Here is a 13136-nt window from a genome sequence, read left to right as displayed (position 1 = left end):
ATTTCCATTAACTTAGCAGCTTTCTGCAAGCCACAAGTCAGTATTTCTACAGACTCCACACAGAGGTAAAGTATGAATCTTGTTGGGTCTGTGATTCAGACTAGGCTAAAGAATACATCCTTTCAGTCTCAAGAGTTCACACCTGTTTGCTTCATCATGGGATTGGGTGTTCCCTTGCTGGGGCAGTGACATTGTATTTGACAGTAAGTAAACTCTGGCTGGATAATTTGCACCTTCCTCTAGTCCATATCTTAGTGGATTTTAGAAGGTAGGGAGTCTTCTAAAAGTGATGGTAGATTCTCAATGTAAACTTTTTCAGGTATAAGTGTTCAAGTGATACTCTTTTCCCAAATACTAACAGCAGTTTTGGATTGTGCTTTGTCATCATGTATTAAAGAGCAATGGAAATGCTGTAATGGTGGTGCTCACCACCACCCCAACAATACATATTTAATTAAGGAAGCTTGTGTTCTATGAATAAGGACAGTAAATTTTGCTTTTGAAATATTGTGTAAAGCATTTTTAAGCTGAATTTCAAGCATAGGAGTTTCTCTTTAATTGCTGTTTGTTGATACAATGCTTAGATTTTCCAGTTAAATTTTTTGTTCTATATGTTTTTAGACCTTCCGAGCTATGGCAAAATAATTACATTGACTTACACATTCTTGTACGTTGACTGCTAATGGTGGTAGTTCTTTGAAGTGGTTTTGTGAGCCCTGGAGATGTCAGGTGTGATAATGTTTTGTGGGGACAGCCTTGCTGGCCCAGGCCTAGCAGAGGGGTGTCTGCAAGATGTTCAGTTTCCAGATGCATCACTTGATGAAAATAGCAGGCACACAAGGTTTGTGCAGTGCTAAGCTTAAAATAGTAAGCCCTACTAGAACCTGGATGAGTTGGCAAGTACACTGCAGATGTAACCCTGCTAACTGCAAGAGCTAGCTCAGGTCCAGAAGTAGTACGTTTCAGTCTAACATTTCAGTCCAGACAGTGAAATAAAAGATCTGATATGTGTATTTGAAAATTTGCTTTATTTATATTTTTCAGTGTGTATATATATATATATATATATATATATATATATATATATATATGGTAGCTTTATATTTAACATAATGACTTGATTGAATGCTAATTTTTAAGATGAGCTGCATCATCACTTTCTAGCACTCCCTAAGAATTAAACTGACTTTATTACAAAAGTTTTCTATCTTTTTAATTCTCCCATATTTAACTGGTAGTGCTTAGAGTGAAAGGATGATATGCACAAAATGTAAATGGACTCAAATCCAGGTATTGATTGACTTTGCTGGTGGATAAGGGAGATAAGGGAGACACACACATAAATATATGTGTGTGTGTATATGTATGTTGGATTTTTTTACAAAAGTGTTTTCATGGAGTGCTAGTTGTCATGTTAATACACATTCTTTCAGAAGCATCAATTAATTTGAAAAATGGGATTTCTAAAAAAGAGTATTGGTAACATCAGGTTAGCAGTTAAAGTTGGTTTTCTCTCATTTTTGGCACTAACTACCTTTAAGGGGAGAAGGAAAGCATGCAGGAATAATGTATATATTATGCTTTAACAGATGGCTGTGTAACATGGTAGTTAAGTCTAGATTTTTTTTCTAGTTGATTTTCCCTGTAAAATTCTTGGCTTTTTGTTTTTGTTCTTTTTTTTTTGATAAATCTCTTTGGCATTATGTCTGATTTAAGGCTGTGCTATGCAATGCAGGTTAATTAGCTGTATTTGACAGACAAAATTTGACAGTGTTAAAATATCCCTTGCCACTTCAGTGCATAAAAACAATTTCTAGGTAAGAAGGGAACATTGAACTTCCTGGCATCATGTTGAGATGTTAATGCATTTTAATTGGTTTTAAGCTAGACAGTAAGACAGATAAATATCTATACACTGACCTTATTTTAAAATAAAACAACCAAAAACCCCAACCTTGTGCAACCAACTGTTACTGTGTCTTTTAAATAAACTGTGATCTTTTTTTCAGGCCTTAGACGGTCAAAATATTTATAATGCTTGCTGTACCCTACGAATTGATTTTTCCAAATTGGTGAATTTGAATGTCAAGTACAACAACGATAAGAGCAGGGACTACACTCGTCCTGACCTTCCATCTGGCGATGGACAGCCAACACTGGACCCAGCTATTGCTGCTGCATTTGCCAAGGAGACCTCTCTTCTAGGTATGATGTTTACATTCTTCTTCTGTATTACAAAGCCACTTCATGAAAATATTCATGAATCCTTCTAACAACTTTAATTACAATAGTGTCCAAAGGCCCAGGCACGGTTCAGTCTAGATTGCGATCTGATTTGTAGTAACATAGTTATATTGCCTTTAGAAGTGCTGCAAAAAATGAATGAAGACTTGCGTGACAAATGCATAAAGTACTAGAAAAAGTCAAGTTAGTTCAGTTTGTATCCCAAAGTCTGTTCTTCCCTCTTTCATGTGTTCCTGTCTGTGGCCACCTTGCCCACCTTCCAACCTAATTTCTAAGAGAGACTTAACATGATTTGCATGATTTCTTCATGCTAAGTGATTATTTGTAATATTAGAATATGAAACTAACGTTTTGCTGGTTTCCTTCAAAGGGGAAAGATTATGCTCTTTGCTTAAAATACCCAAACCCTTTGGTGCTGCCTGTAGTTTCTGTGAATAAAAGAAAAAAATCTATAGCTGCACTTCTAGTGACATGTTATAGGAGTTCTATATATCCTGTCAGCCTTTGAGTTCATCAGAAGTTGGTGAAATGCTCTGAAAAAGGTACAGATATATCGGTCTTCTGACTATTACCAAAATAATCAATGCATGCTCCTACTCCTGTCAAATTGTTTTTTGGGAAGAGCACCTTTCACTCTTTAAAATGTAATAGCACTCAGATATAGAATCATTATTTTTATACAAGCTGATGTATTATGTTGTGATCATTGTTCTTCCGACTCAGTCTTTTTTTTTTTTCTTTCTTGGATAATTGTTCATTTTTGTTATGAAGAAAACATAAGAACAACATAGATTTCATGGTTTTTTGTACAGTCTGGGCCAAACTGAAGTAAGTTTGAGTTACTCTATGAAAGAGGAGCCTCTTCTCTCTGTTATGGAAGATAGAAGGCACTTAGTGAATTATGTGAACCCAGGAAGAGGTAGATATTGTAGCTGGGGCTACTGAATGTTGCACTGTATTTGACAATTTTCTGAAATTGTCAGGATACATTTGAAGGATACATTTCATATCTACTGTTGTAAAGTACACACAAAGGCTGTGCCTTATTCACATGTGATTCTCAGAGGGCATATTTCCCCATGAAAGAGTAGAGCTCCATTTGGAGTTTAGTGTGCTGTTCTTCAGGTTCTATTGCATGCTCAGAAAGAATACCATGAGATGGACATGTGGCATTGCTGTAAAAATTCTTGCTGTAGCAATCTTTTGTGTGTATCATGAGATTGCCTACAGAAAATGCATTAAGGACTCACTTCTTCCTTTTGCTTATGTTACACTTTTATATGCTACAAACTTGTACAAAACATGGATGCAACTTTTTGTTGTTGGCTTTCTAGGAGTATACTGTAATCCATATGTCAAAAGTGAGATTTAGGTTCAACACAATTTTGTGGCTTGAATTTTAGTGACAGGATGTAAATTTTGTTAGTCTTGGTTCTTAAATCTGCACTAATTCCAAACCAAACATATCTCAGTTTCCTTCTGGGTGAAGTGAATACTCCACTTCAGTAAATGTAACTTGATGATGTAACTCTTGTAGCTTTGTAAGCTGTTAAGCAGAGGTGTTAAGCTGCTGTCTCCCTCAAAGCCATAGGAAGCATAACAGGAACTAGTCAGTACAAGTAGATGGTGATTACTTGACATCGAGCCACAAAAAGGGTTCATAACAGGTCTATAAACCCAGTTCTTGGTCAGTTTTACTTACCTGCATTAGGATGATTACAGTGCCTGTGGTTTTCATGGAAGTTGATAATGTATTTTTTGTATAGCTTCAATCTGCCTACTATGAAAATGGCATTAGCAATTTGCATTTTGGAAGTCACAGAAAAGGATAAGTTGAGAGGGAATAAATAATGTGATATGTTGTATTTTAACTTCATTGAGGAAAAGGCCTCAAACGGCTAGAAAGATGGCATGTAATATTTGTATGTTTCCATTAATATTTTGAAAAAAACAAAAGCCTATTATCTGTAGTTGTAGGAAGCTAAAATAAAGCTAGTGACATAGATTTCTAATACTGGTTGATCATGTTTACAACATAGCTAAATTTCTAAATAGTTTCATAGAAGTTCTAAACAGTAACATGGTAACTTTTTCATAATAGAAACTCTTCTTATTTTTATTTATTAAAAACCTTTCAATTGCTTTAATCAGAATGGCAAATCAAAGTACAGTGGAGACTGCAGACCAAGAATTCTGTTCCACAGCTATTTGCTGTGGCTTTGTAATTTGTCTGACCTTTTCAAAAAATGTGATCTATGTATGCTAAGTAATCAGTTAAAAACATATCAATCAAATAGATGGTCTAGCCTACATGCATCATCACTCATTCATCTACTACATCCTCACCTGTGATAAAATAAGGTTTCAGAAATCCTTGAGTCTGTAAACTGGACAATATTCAATGAGCGTTAATGTTTTTTGAAAGAAGGAGAAAATTACTAGTGGACTAAATGAGCTGGTTTCAAATGAATTATCAGAGGCAATTTTTTTTTCTTCTGTTTTTTACCTCACATATGAAACAATAGATATAGTCTTCCTCCTCTTCAACCCCCTAAAAAAGTTACAGATGTCACAGAAAAAAGCTTTGGGTAAACAACAGCTGTATTATACTGAACCACAACATACAAAATATTTTATATAAGAACTACTCAAAATAGCAAATACTGATATACATTACTCACAATTTAGATATTTGTTTAATATTACAGCTGCAAATACACTGTTGTGCTGGAGATACACTGATGTGCCTAGGGCTCACACAGCTTTATCCCTTGCTGTCGTTGCTGACATTCTTTGTTAGCGCTTTCCACTAGTGCCCCTTTTTGAGATTGTTGCTGACAGTTTTGAAGGACAATAATTGAAAATGCTTTTATAGGAATGGTGTTTAAAAAATCATTGTTTTTAACTTCTTTGATGGGACCGAAGAATGTCCTTAGGAGAGTCTCATGCTGTGAAGAATTTTTGCCTTTTAAAGTATGAATTACTTGGCTGTGCTGTGCCCAGCTATGGAAAGAACCATAAACACTGCACTGGCCTTCTTTAGATTCCTTTACTCCTGAAAATGCTGGACTGGCTTAAAGTTTCTAAGGTTAGGTAGAAATGTCTAGACATACTAGAAGACTGGATATGCTCTAGTAAGACCTGGTAGCTTGACATTTTCTAAAATGTAAGTGATTGCTATTGACCTAGTATAAAATAAGTTGTTTTTCCTTCAGGTGGGGATCTGTCATGCCGTACTGTCCTGGAAAAGTATTTTGATACAATAGTGCTCATTTACTGAACCCTGCATGATGTGCAGATGGCAATGTTGATCAAATACAATGAAGTTCTTCCTATATAAAACATGTATAGTGCAAATGTATCATAAGAACCTTTCCTGAATCCTGGGAGTAGCACACTCAACTCATACCCCAGTGACGTGAGCAGACAAAACCAGCGTTTCTGTACAGGGTCTGAGTTTCCTTGAAGAAGTAAACGTAGAAGCACAACTGAAGCTATAGCTGAGGGTAACGTGCTTCTTCAGAGAACTGGATTACTAAAGCCACAGAGCATGTTGAATATTGGACTTAGAGGGTTGCCTCCCCACCCCATACTAAGGTTGTGAGATGTGTAAACCTCTTCACATGGACAAATGCACAGTTAGGGATTCAGTCAAGCACCAAGTTGAAGTGAAGAATGTCTCTCAAATGATGAGAAATAAGGATGTAATGATGCAGAGAGCACAATTAGTGTTTATTCTTACTGATTTAATCAACATTTACTTTAGACCATCTTGATAAACTTGACACTTCAAACATTTTGGAGTGCAGTGGAAACAGGTTTGCTGCACAATAATGGTTATTTGAATAGAAAGTACTTTTTATACCTCATAACTCTGCAGACTTGATCTGAAAAAAAATTTCTACATTTCTCTTAAGTTAATTTACCAACCTATTTCACAACCCTTTGCATGACTTTACAGTGGTATTGTTTGCTGTGTAGAGTGTGTATACAGCCCTAGTACTGATATAGGAACTTTTTTAAAAATGACTTGTGTGTGTTTCGTAAAATATGCTTTATTTTAAAATTAGGGCTTCCTGTTGCAGCTGTTCCAGGAGCTCTGAGTCCTTTGGCTATTCCAAATGCTGCTGCTGCAGCTGCAGCTGCTGCTGCTGGCCGTGTGGGAATGCCTGGAGTTTCAGCTGGTGGCAATACAGTCCTCCTGGTTAGCAATTTAAATGAAGAGGTAAGTGAAACAATTTTACTTTGTTTCCCCCCCCTCTTTAGTCACATTTCATTTGTCTGTATTTTATAATTTCTTTGCATTTGGCCTCTTATATTTGGATTTTAAGCTCAAAGTATTTTTGCTGTTTTTTTAATAATCCCCAAAGTTTATTTTAAAGCCATTGTTAAATACATTTTTGTTCCTAGGTAGCTAACAACTTAAAATATCCTTTGACAGTCAGCTACCTTTTTTTTTTTCTAAGAAAAATTTGGTAACTTCTTCATGTTTGAATACCAACTATTCTTTCTTTTGTAACTGTAATCATGTAAACTAGAATTTCTGTTTTGTTTCTGATTGTTTGCTGTTTCATTTCATGCTTGTATCTCACATTTTTGAGTCTTAATTTATGTGAACTACTCTAACACATTTTTCTTTGAAGGTTCTCCCAAAGATCTTGACGAGGCACTCTTCCAGTCTCTCTTAGTAATTTTTTTTTCTTTGCAGTTACTCATTTGTCTTAAAAATAAAAAAGTGGTGGCAAAGCATTTTCACCTTAACTGTATCTTTCTTGCTAACTCTGAATTCTAAAGGGATTAATTTAGTTTTGCATTTTTACTGTCCTTTACATTTATTTTGATGGCTGTGAAAGCTGGTATGAAATGTGGGAAGTTTGTATCAGTCTAGCTGTTCCATATTTAACTGGCCTCTGTCACTGTAAACCATTAAGCTTTTTTTATCATCTAGTACTATTTTGTCATCCACAGTCTTGCATGTTAAAATGTTTCAGATCAGAGTGCCATTTTGAAAGATATTTTGCCTGCATTTCATAACCAGCCATGCTTATGCAGTTAAAGTTTAAATTTTAAAATTTCTATTGCATGCTTTTTTTACTTTATTTTCATGTTGAGATGAAATGCTGTAGTTTACTCTTGATATGAATGTACTTTACCCATATTTGTCTTGGGTGACTACATTTTACTCAGTTTTTCTCGTACAGTACATAAACCAACCATTTTCTGACCAAATTCCTACATTTCCTATGTACTGACCTATATTTTATTTTTTTTTTGTTCCCCACTTCCTTATTTTTTTTTCTTCCGCATTGCTGTATTCCCTCCCCCATTTCATCCTTTCCCCCGTGTGTTCAACTTCCCTTTCCTTGTCTTGACCCAAATTCCCGTGCCCTTCCCTGTCTTACCCTTCTCCTCGTCTTTGTCTACGTTCCCTGTCTTCATTCCCTATGTTCATGCTTCTGTGCTTGAACAAAATGTTCCTCGGACCAACTTGCCCCAATTAACCGCCTTGAAACCATGATCCATGACCACCTCACCATTCTGCGGGAACCACCCTTCGTTATGGATGATCTGTTCATCTCCGCTCTTCCTCGACTCTTCTCTCTTCTTGTCTTACGCTGCTTGCTCTTCTCTCCTTCTAAAGATGGTTACGCCCCAAAGTCTGTTTACCCTCTTCGGTATGTTATTGTTAGCACTATACTTTTATTATTGATTTGGTTTTGTTTTTATGGTTTTTGTTTGGTTGGTTTTTTTTTGTTTCACCTTAATTCTTATTTGTAGCTAGCACTTTGGCTTAAAGTTGAATAGTAAATCTTTTGCTATTTTTCTTTTGCTGTTTAAATCTCTCCATAGACACAGATTTTCTTTTAATGCATGCTAATATATTTTGCATGGTCTTTAATTTTATATCATTCACATAGCTTTGAGGGTTTATCAGAAATTATTCTTTTCAAAATTCACTATTCAAAATCTTTATCTCCTTTATTCATTTGTGAGTGTGTTGAGTTTGAGCGAGTGATCTTGTTGCTGTCTGAATGTTCCATTGATATGTCAAAATATATTACTTAGGTGGCTGGCTTTAAAATGAACTTTTTCTTTTGGGTTACTTTTGACTTTAAAAAGGTGTTTATGGTGATGTGCAGCGTGTGAAGATTTTATACAATAAGAAAGATAGTGCTCTTATACAGATGGCTGATGGAAACCAGTCACAACTGGGTAAGATTAGTTTTCTGCTTATATTCCCATTAGTCTAAGTACTTGGAAATTAGGCTGTGTAATATCAGGTGAACTAAATGTGTTTATATTTGTTAGTCTGTCTCTTATCTCAGTCGTCCACCAGATCCAAAATTTTTTTGCATGCACTTAAATGAATACCCTAAATGAATTCAACAGCTGAATAAAATATGATGATCCCTGAATAAAATTAAATATTGACAAAGTCTGCAGACCTAGATTCTAGGCCTTTAGCACACTGACCCTTTGATTTGCTTGAGTGCTTTTCTTCTTTGCATGTGTGATGTACCACAAACTATTGAAAAGTAGCGCTCAATTGAGTAAACTTGTCTTTTTCAGCCATGAGCCATCTTAATGGACAAAAAATGTATGGAAAGATCATTCGGGTTACCCTTTCTAAACATCAGACAGTACAACTACCTCGAGAGGGACTGGATGACCAAGGGCTGACTAAAGATTTTGGTAATTCACCTTTGCACCGCTTCAAGAAACCTGGTTCCAAAAACTTCCAAAATATATTTCCTCCTTCTGCAACACTTCATCTGTCCAATATTCCGTAAGTGTTCGCTGTCAGCAATCTGATAATATTTGTGTGAATCACAGCACACTGAACTGACTAATGATTTCCTGCTTATGCTGATTTTCTTCCTGTCTGTAGACCATCAGTAGCAGAAGAGGATCTACGCACATTGTTTGCTAACACTGGAGGCACTGTGAAAGCATTTAAATTTTTTCAGTAAGTACCTTTTCTGCACATAGCTCTAAAAAAAAGTTTTGCAGCACATCTTAAGAAAAAGTATATATCAAATTGCAAATATTAGGAGCAACCCTGTAGTGTTCAAGTTCCTAATTCCATTATTTTGTTTCAGAAGAGATCACAAGATGGCACTTCTTCAGATGTCAACAGTAGAAGAAGCTATTCAGGCTTTGATTGATCTTCACAATTACAATCTGGGAGAAAGTCACCATCTGAGAGTTTCTTTCTCTAAGTCAACTATTTAGAAAGGCAGATAGAGAATGAAGGTGTATTGCATTGTTTGGTGTTGTCACCTTTTGACTGTTCAGGAAAGTGGGGACCAGAGTTTGTCTTCTGTTTTTTTATTTTTTTTCATGCTGTTACCATTCCTCGATTGTTTTAAAAAAAATAATTAAAAAAAGAGGCAGTGATCTTAACTGCTTTTCAACTGTTCAACTGTTGTTTAGATAAACCATTGTTTTGTTTAAAAGATTTCAAGTTAATACGACATTTTTTCAACTTAGTTGACGTACGTGCCTTAAAAAGGAAAATTAGTACTGCTGGAATTGCATAACTAGTAAAAAGCAAATTTGGTTGTCTGGGGCACATTGTTACATGATAATTTAAATATGTTTAGGCAGGGGTGTGTAAAAAGGTTAAGTTTTTGTTTTCTCCTGCTTGATAGATTTCTTTATCTGCTGGCTTGTCAATTATTTTCTTTTTAATTGGATAAGATGCATTATGCTGAAAGAGTAAAATGATTTTATTTGATTTTTGCTACTTTTTGCTATGTGTTCTTTTTTAAAAAAAGCCTTTTGTATTTCATTGTTCTGGTCTAGATTCAGTTATGAATGTAGGCATTAGTTAAAATTAACAAGGTACAGAATATTAATTTCTTAAAGGACAAAAAGTGACTTCTGTGACTTTGAGCCCTACGTGAAAAGCATTGTGGAATCTTAACCTTTTTGTACACACTCTTGTGGGATGTATCATATAAATGTCAGCACTAAGTAATGTCTTGTTTGTGGCTGAATACTTTTCGTAGATGTTTTTGAAGTTGACATGACTTACGTGCATTTCAATATATATTGCCATCTTTAGTTTGTAATTAAGATATGGAATATGGTTGTGGATTTCTGAGCATGTACAGACTGGTCAAGCTAGTTCAGGAAATGGTGCATGTATTTTTCAATGATGAAGAAAGTTTGCTGCAGATGCTTGCAGGAAATTTTGTGGCAGTTTTCTAAAACTGACAACCAGGTGGGACCAAAGTTTATGTGCCTTTAGTCTTAATTTACCTTGCATTGTAATATTCAGTTTTAATAAATCTCTTCAAAATATTTTGTATTTAGAAATTGATCTGACTTTACTATAAACATGGCTCAGAATCTGCAGATCCAGTTCATTTGAAAGCAGTTCACTGACAGTCTGAACTGTTACCTTGATTCTGTTTAAATGACCAATACTTTTTGAAATTGATGTACTTAGTTTCAAGATTCATAGATTCTGTTATCTATGTAGAAAAAAAAGGTCATGTATATTTTCTATTAGTTGAGTTTTTACATCTTTAGAATTGTAAAATTCAGTATAGTTTGGAAGTGGCACAATTAAAAATTAATTTTCTAACAAAGTTGGGAGGTTTGATGGTTGTTTAATTTCATTTTGTGTGTACTCTGCTTACCTCTGTAGCATGCTCAATAAACACTTCTGTAGCTCTGTATTCACCTTTTCTGTCTTTCTCTGCTGCTTTCTATCTCTTCTCTTCTTTGTTTTCCACTTCTACTGTGCTTCTAAATTCATGTTATTCTCTGCCAGGGTGGGAAAAGCATAATATTAAAAACTACTATTTATGGCTTTTTACCATAAATCTGATGCTGTGAAAAATACCAGCTCTTTATGTTCAGACAGTGACCCCTTTGCAGGCATATGTGCAAATGAAACATTTCCCACCCTGTTATAACTTACTGCTTTAAAGACATAACCTTTATTGTAGTTTGTTAGCTCTCTCTTTCTATCTTTTTAGTTTTTAAGCAGATATATGCACTAATAGATCTCTCAGGTTTGCCATGCTCTCTTGCTGCAAGTTTCATCTTTCATTTTTTTTGTGTGTGCTAAAGATTTTCTACTAATCATACAATACACTCATGGGTGAAAGTAACAAAGGATTTCACATGAGATCCATGGACCATACATGTTTGAGAACAGGATATTTCACCTTTTCAGAGTCATGGGTTCAAATGAATATTAGAACAGTTTGGACACTTCAGTAGTTTTCCTGTATATTACTTTGAACTGATTGTTGTGGGGCTTTTTTCCCTTTCAGTTAGAAATAGGATTTTACACAGTTGCCATTTAAGAGTAACTGAATGATCCTGGAGCAGTTAAAGCTGTCAAAATCAAAGCATTTTTCAGTCACTTTTCCAGTACAACCACTGTAGGTACATTGATGTCAGAATATTTTGTGAACTGATGTCTTCTTTTGGGTGGCTTTCAAATCAGTAAATAACTATCAGCTTTTGAAGGTCATGGTATAATGTAGGGCCTTGCATTAGTCTTAATATGTTAAATAAAAGGTATTTTATCAGAACTACACCCAATATATGATTTAAGTCATACTCCAGGTATTGCAGTGATCACCCAATCTGAAGTGCTGATAGAATCCTATTCATCCATACTCAAAGTTTGGGAATCAGCATCTTTTTCAAACTCAAGCACCCAAACGCAGAGATGTGACTATTTCAGTGATTTAAGCAGTAGTTAAGGGTCTGACTGAGCTGATCTGTTACATTTTTCATCTGTACAATATGATGTCCCATATTTTTCTAAAATAAAAGTGTGTCAGATTTCCTTTTGTGTATCAGAATGTGCTTGTGTGTTTCAACTAGAAATGTGACTTGAAATTTGCCATTCTGTGTGTTCAGCTTGTGCTGAATTGTTTCCACTCTAAAACATGTATCAGATAGCATACAGTGATTGCCATATGTGTAATTTTGAAATAACTGTAAACATCTGCACTGTCTGATTGTGTACAAATATAGGGGTTTATAAAAGGGTAGCTTACATTCTTCTTGCTGGGCTTATTTCCTTAAAAAGAAGTTTCTATACTTTTCTCATTTTGAAAATTTCTGTGGCAAAAACCTCAAGGGAAAGAGTATATATTGGCTTTGACTTGTTACAAATTCAGCAGCTTTTATTACGAGGTTATATTTGTATCAGCCAAAATTAAAAGTAATGACAGTCATAATTGTCATGAAAGCATTTTTTATTAATCTGAAGAAAATTACTGTTCAGTTATGGATACTTAGTCTTTAAAGTGGTATCTCTTCAGAAAATACAGACTTAGTAATATCCTAACTCCTAGAACTTTCAAAAACATGTTTTTCATGAGATGGTAATGCATTTTGTATAGTAATTTGTACATTTTTGTTGTTATAAAATGTAAATAAGTTTCTGTATTTTTAGCTCTTCAGAATGTGAAAAGCATCACTTTTATTAAAATTTTACTAAAAATAAGATTCATGAATAACTTCTTACACTCCATGGAATGTGACTTTTCAGATTGTTAGTAAAACTTAACCATAGGCAGGGTGATTCTCCAAACTCAATTTCAGACTTTTAAAATAATTCTGGTATTTTGTCAGAGAGCAGTTGCTGATTTTTATTTCTTCGTGAATCTTTACATTTTCTCTGGTGGAGCAATGAAATTGGTTGGAGAAGTCCAAAAATGATTTTGATCAGATAATGTTGAGTGGCAAATACAGTATGTAAGTGAAATAAACCAAAACCTTATAGCATTCTAACTAGAAACGGGGAAAACTTTAAAGCTAAGTGAATGCACTTAAAAGTATTTCTGTATATTGTGATTTAACATGTTACAAAAGGTGCCTTTGCCCTGCAGGAATAACAGTTCATACAACTATTTGTA

The 13136-nt window shown here is 34.8% G+C and overlaps 1 protein-coding gene across 14 annotated transcripts in view; it reads left to right on the top strand.

Moving 5' to 3' along the window:
* The window catches only part of PTBP2 (polypyrimidine tract binding protein 2), a 156744-nt gene extending 144020 nt beyond the window's left edge, over positions 1-12724 (top strand). For 11 of the 14 annotated variants that reach the window (XM_036388252.1, XM_036388251.1, XM_036388249.1 and 8 more), the window contains 7 exons: positions 2010-2205; positions 6315-6469; positions 7886-7919; positions 8365-8457; positions 8815-9031; positions 9134-9211; positions 9345-12724. In XM_036388252.1, the coding sequence (XP_036244145.1) occupies positions 2010-2205; positions 6315-6469; positions 7886-7919; positions 8365-8457; positions 8815-9031; positions 9134-9211; positions 9345-9477 (906 nt within the window). In that variant the 3' untranslated portion in view covers positions 9478-12724. The remainder of the gene's footprint in view (positions 1-2009; positions 2206-6314; positions 6470-7885; positions 7920-8364; positions 8458-8814; positions 9032-9133; positions 9212-9344) is intronic. The other 3 variants (XM_036388248.1, XM_036388254.2, XM_036388247.1) reach the window with 3 other exon arrangements.
* Positions 12725-13136: the final 412 nt, after the last annotated feature.

Source organism: Molothrus ater, chromosome 9 (assembly GCF_012460135.2).
Source record: "Molothrus ater isolate BHLD 08-10-18 breed brown headed cowbird chromosome 9, BPBGC_Mater_1.1, whole genome shotgun sequence".
Taxonomy (NCBI): Eukaryota; Metazoa; Chordata; class Aves; order Passeriformes; family Icteridae; genus Molothrus; species Molothrus ater.
The sequence above is the reverse complement of the archived record's forward strand: the minus strand, read 5'-3'. Positions and strand labels throughout refer to the sequence as shown.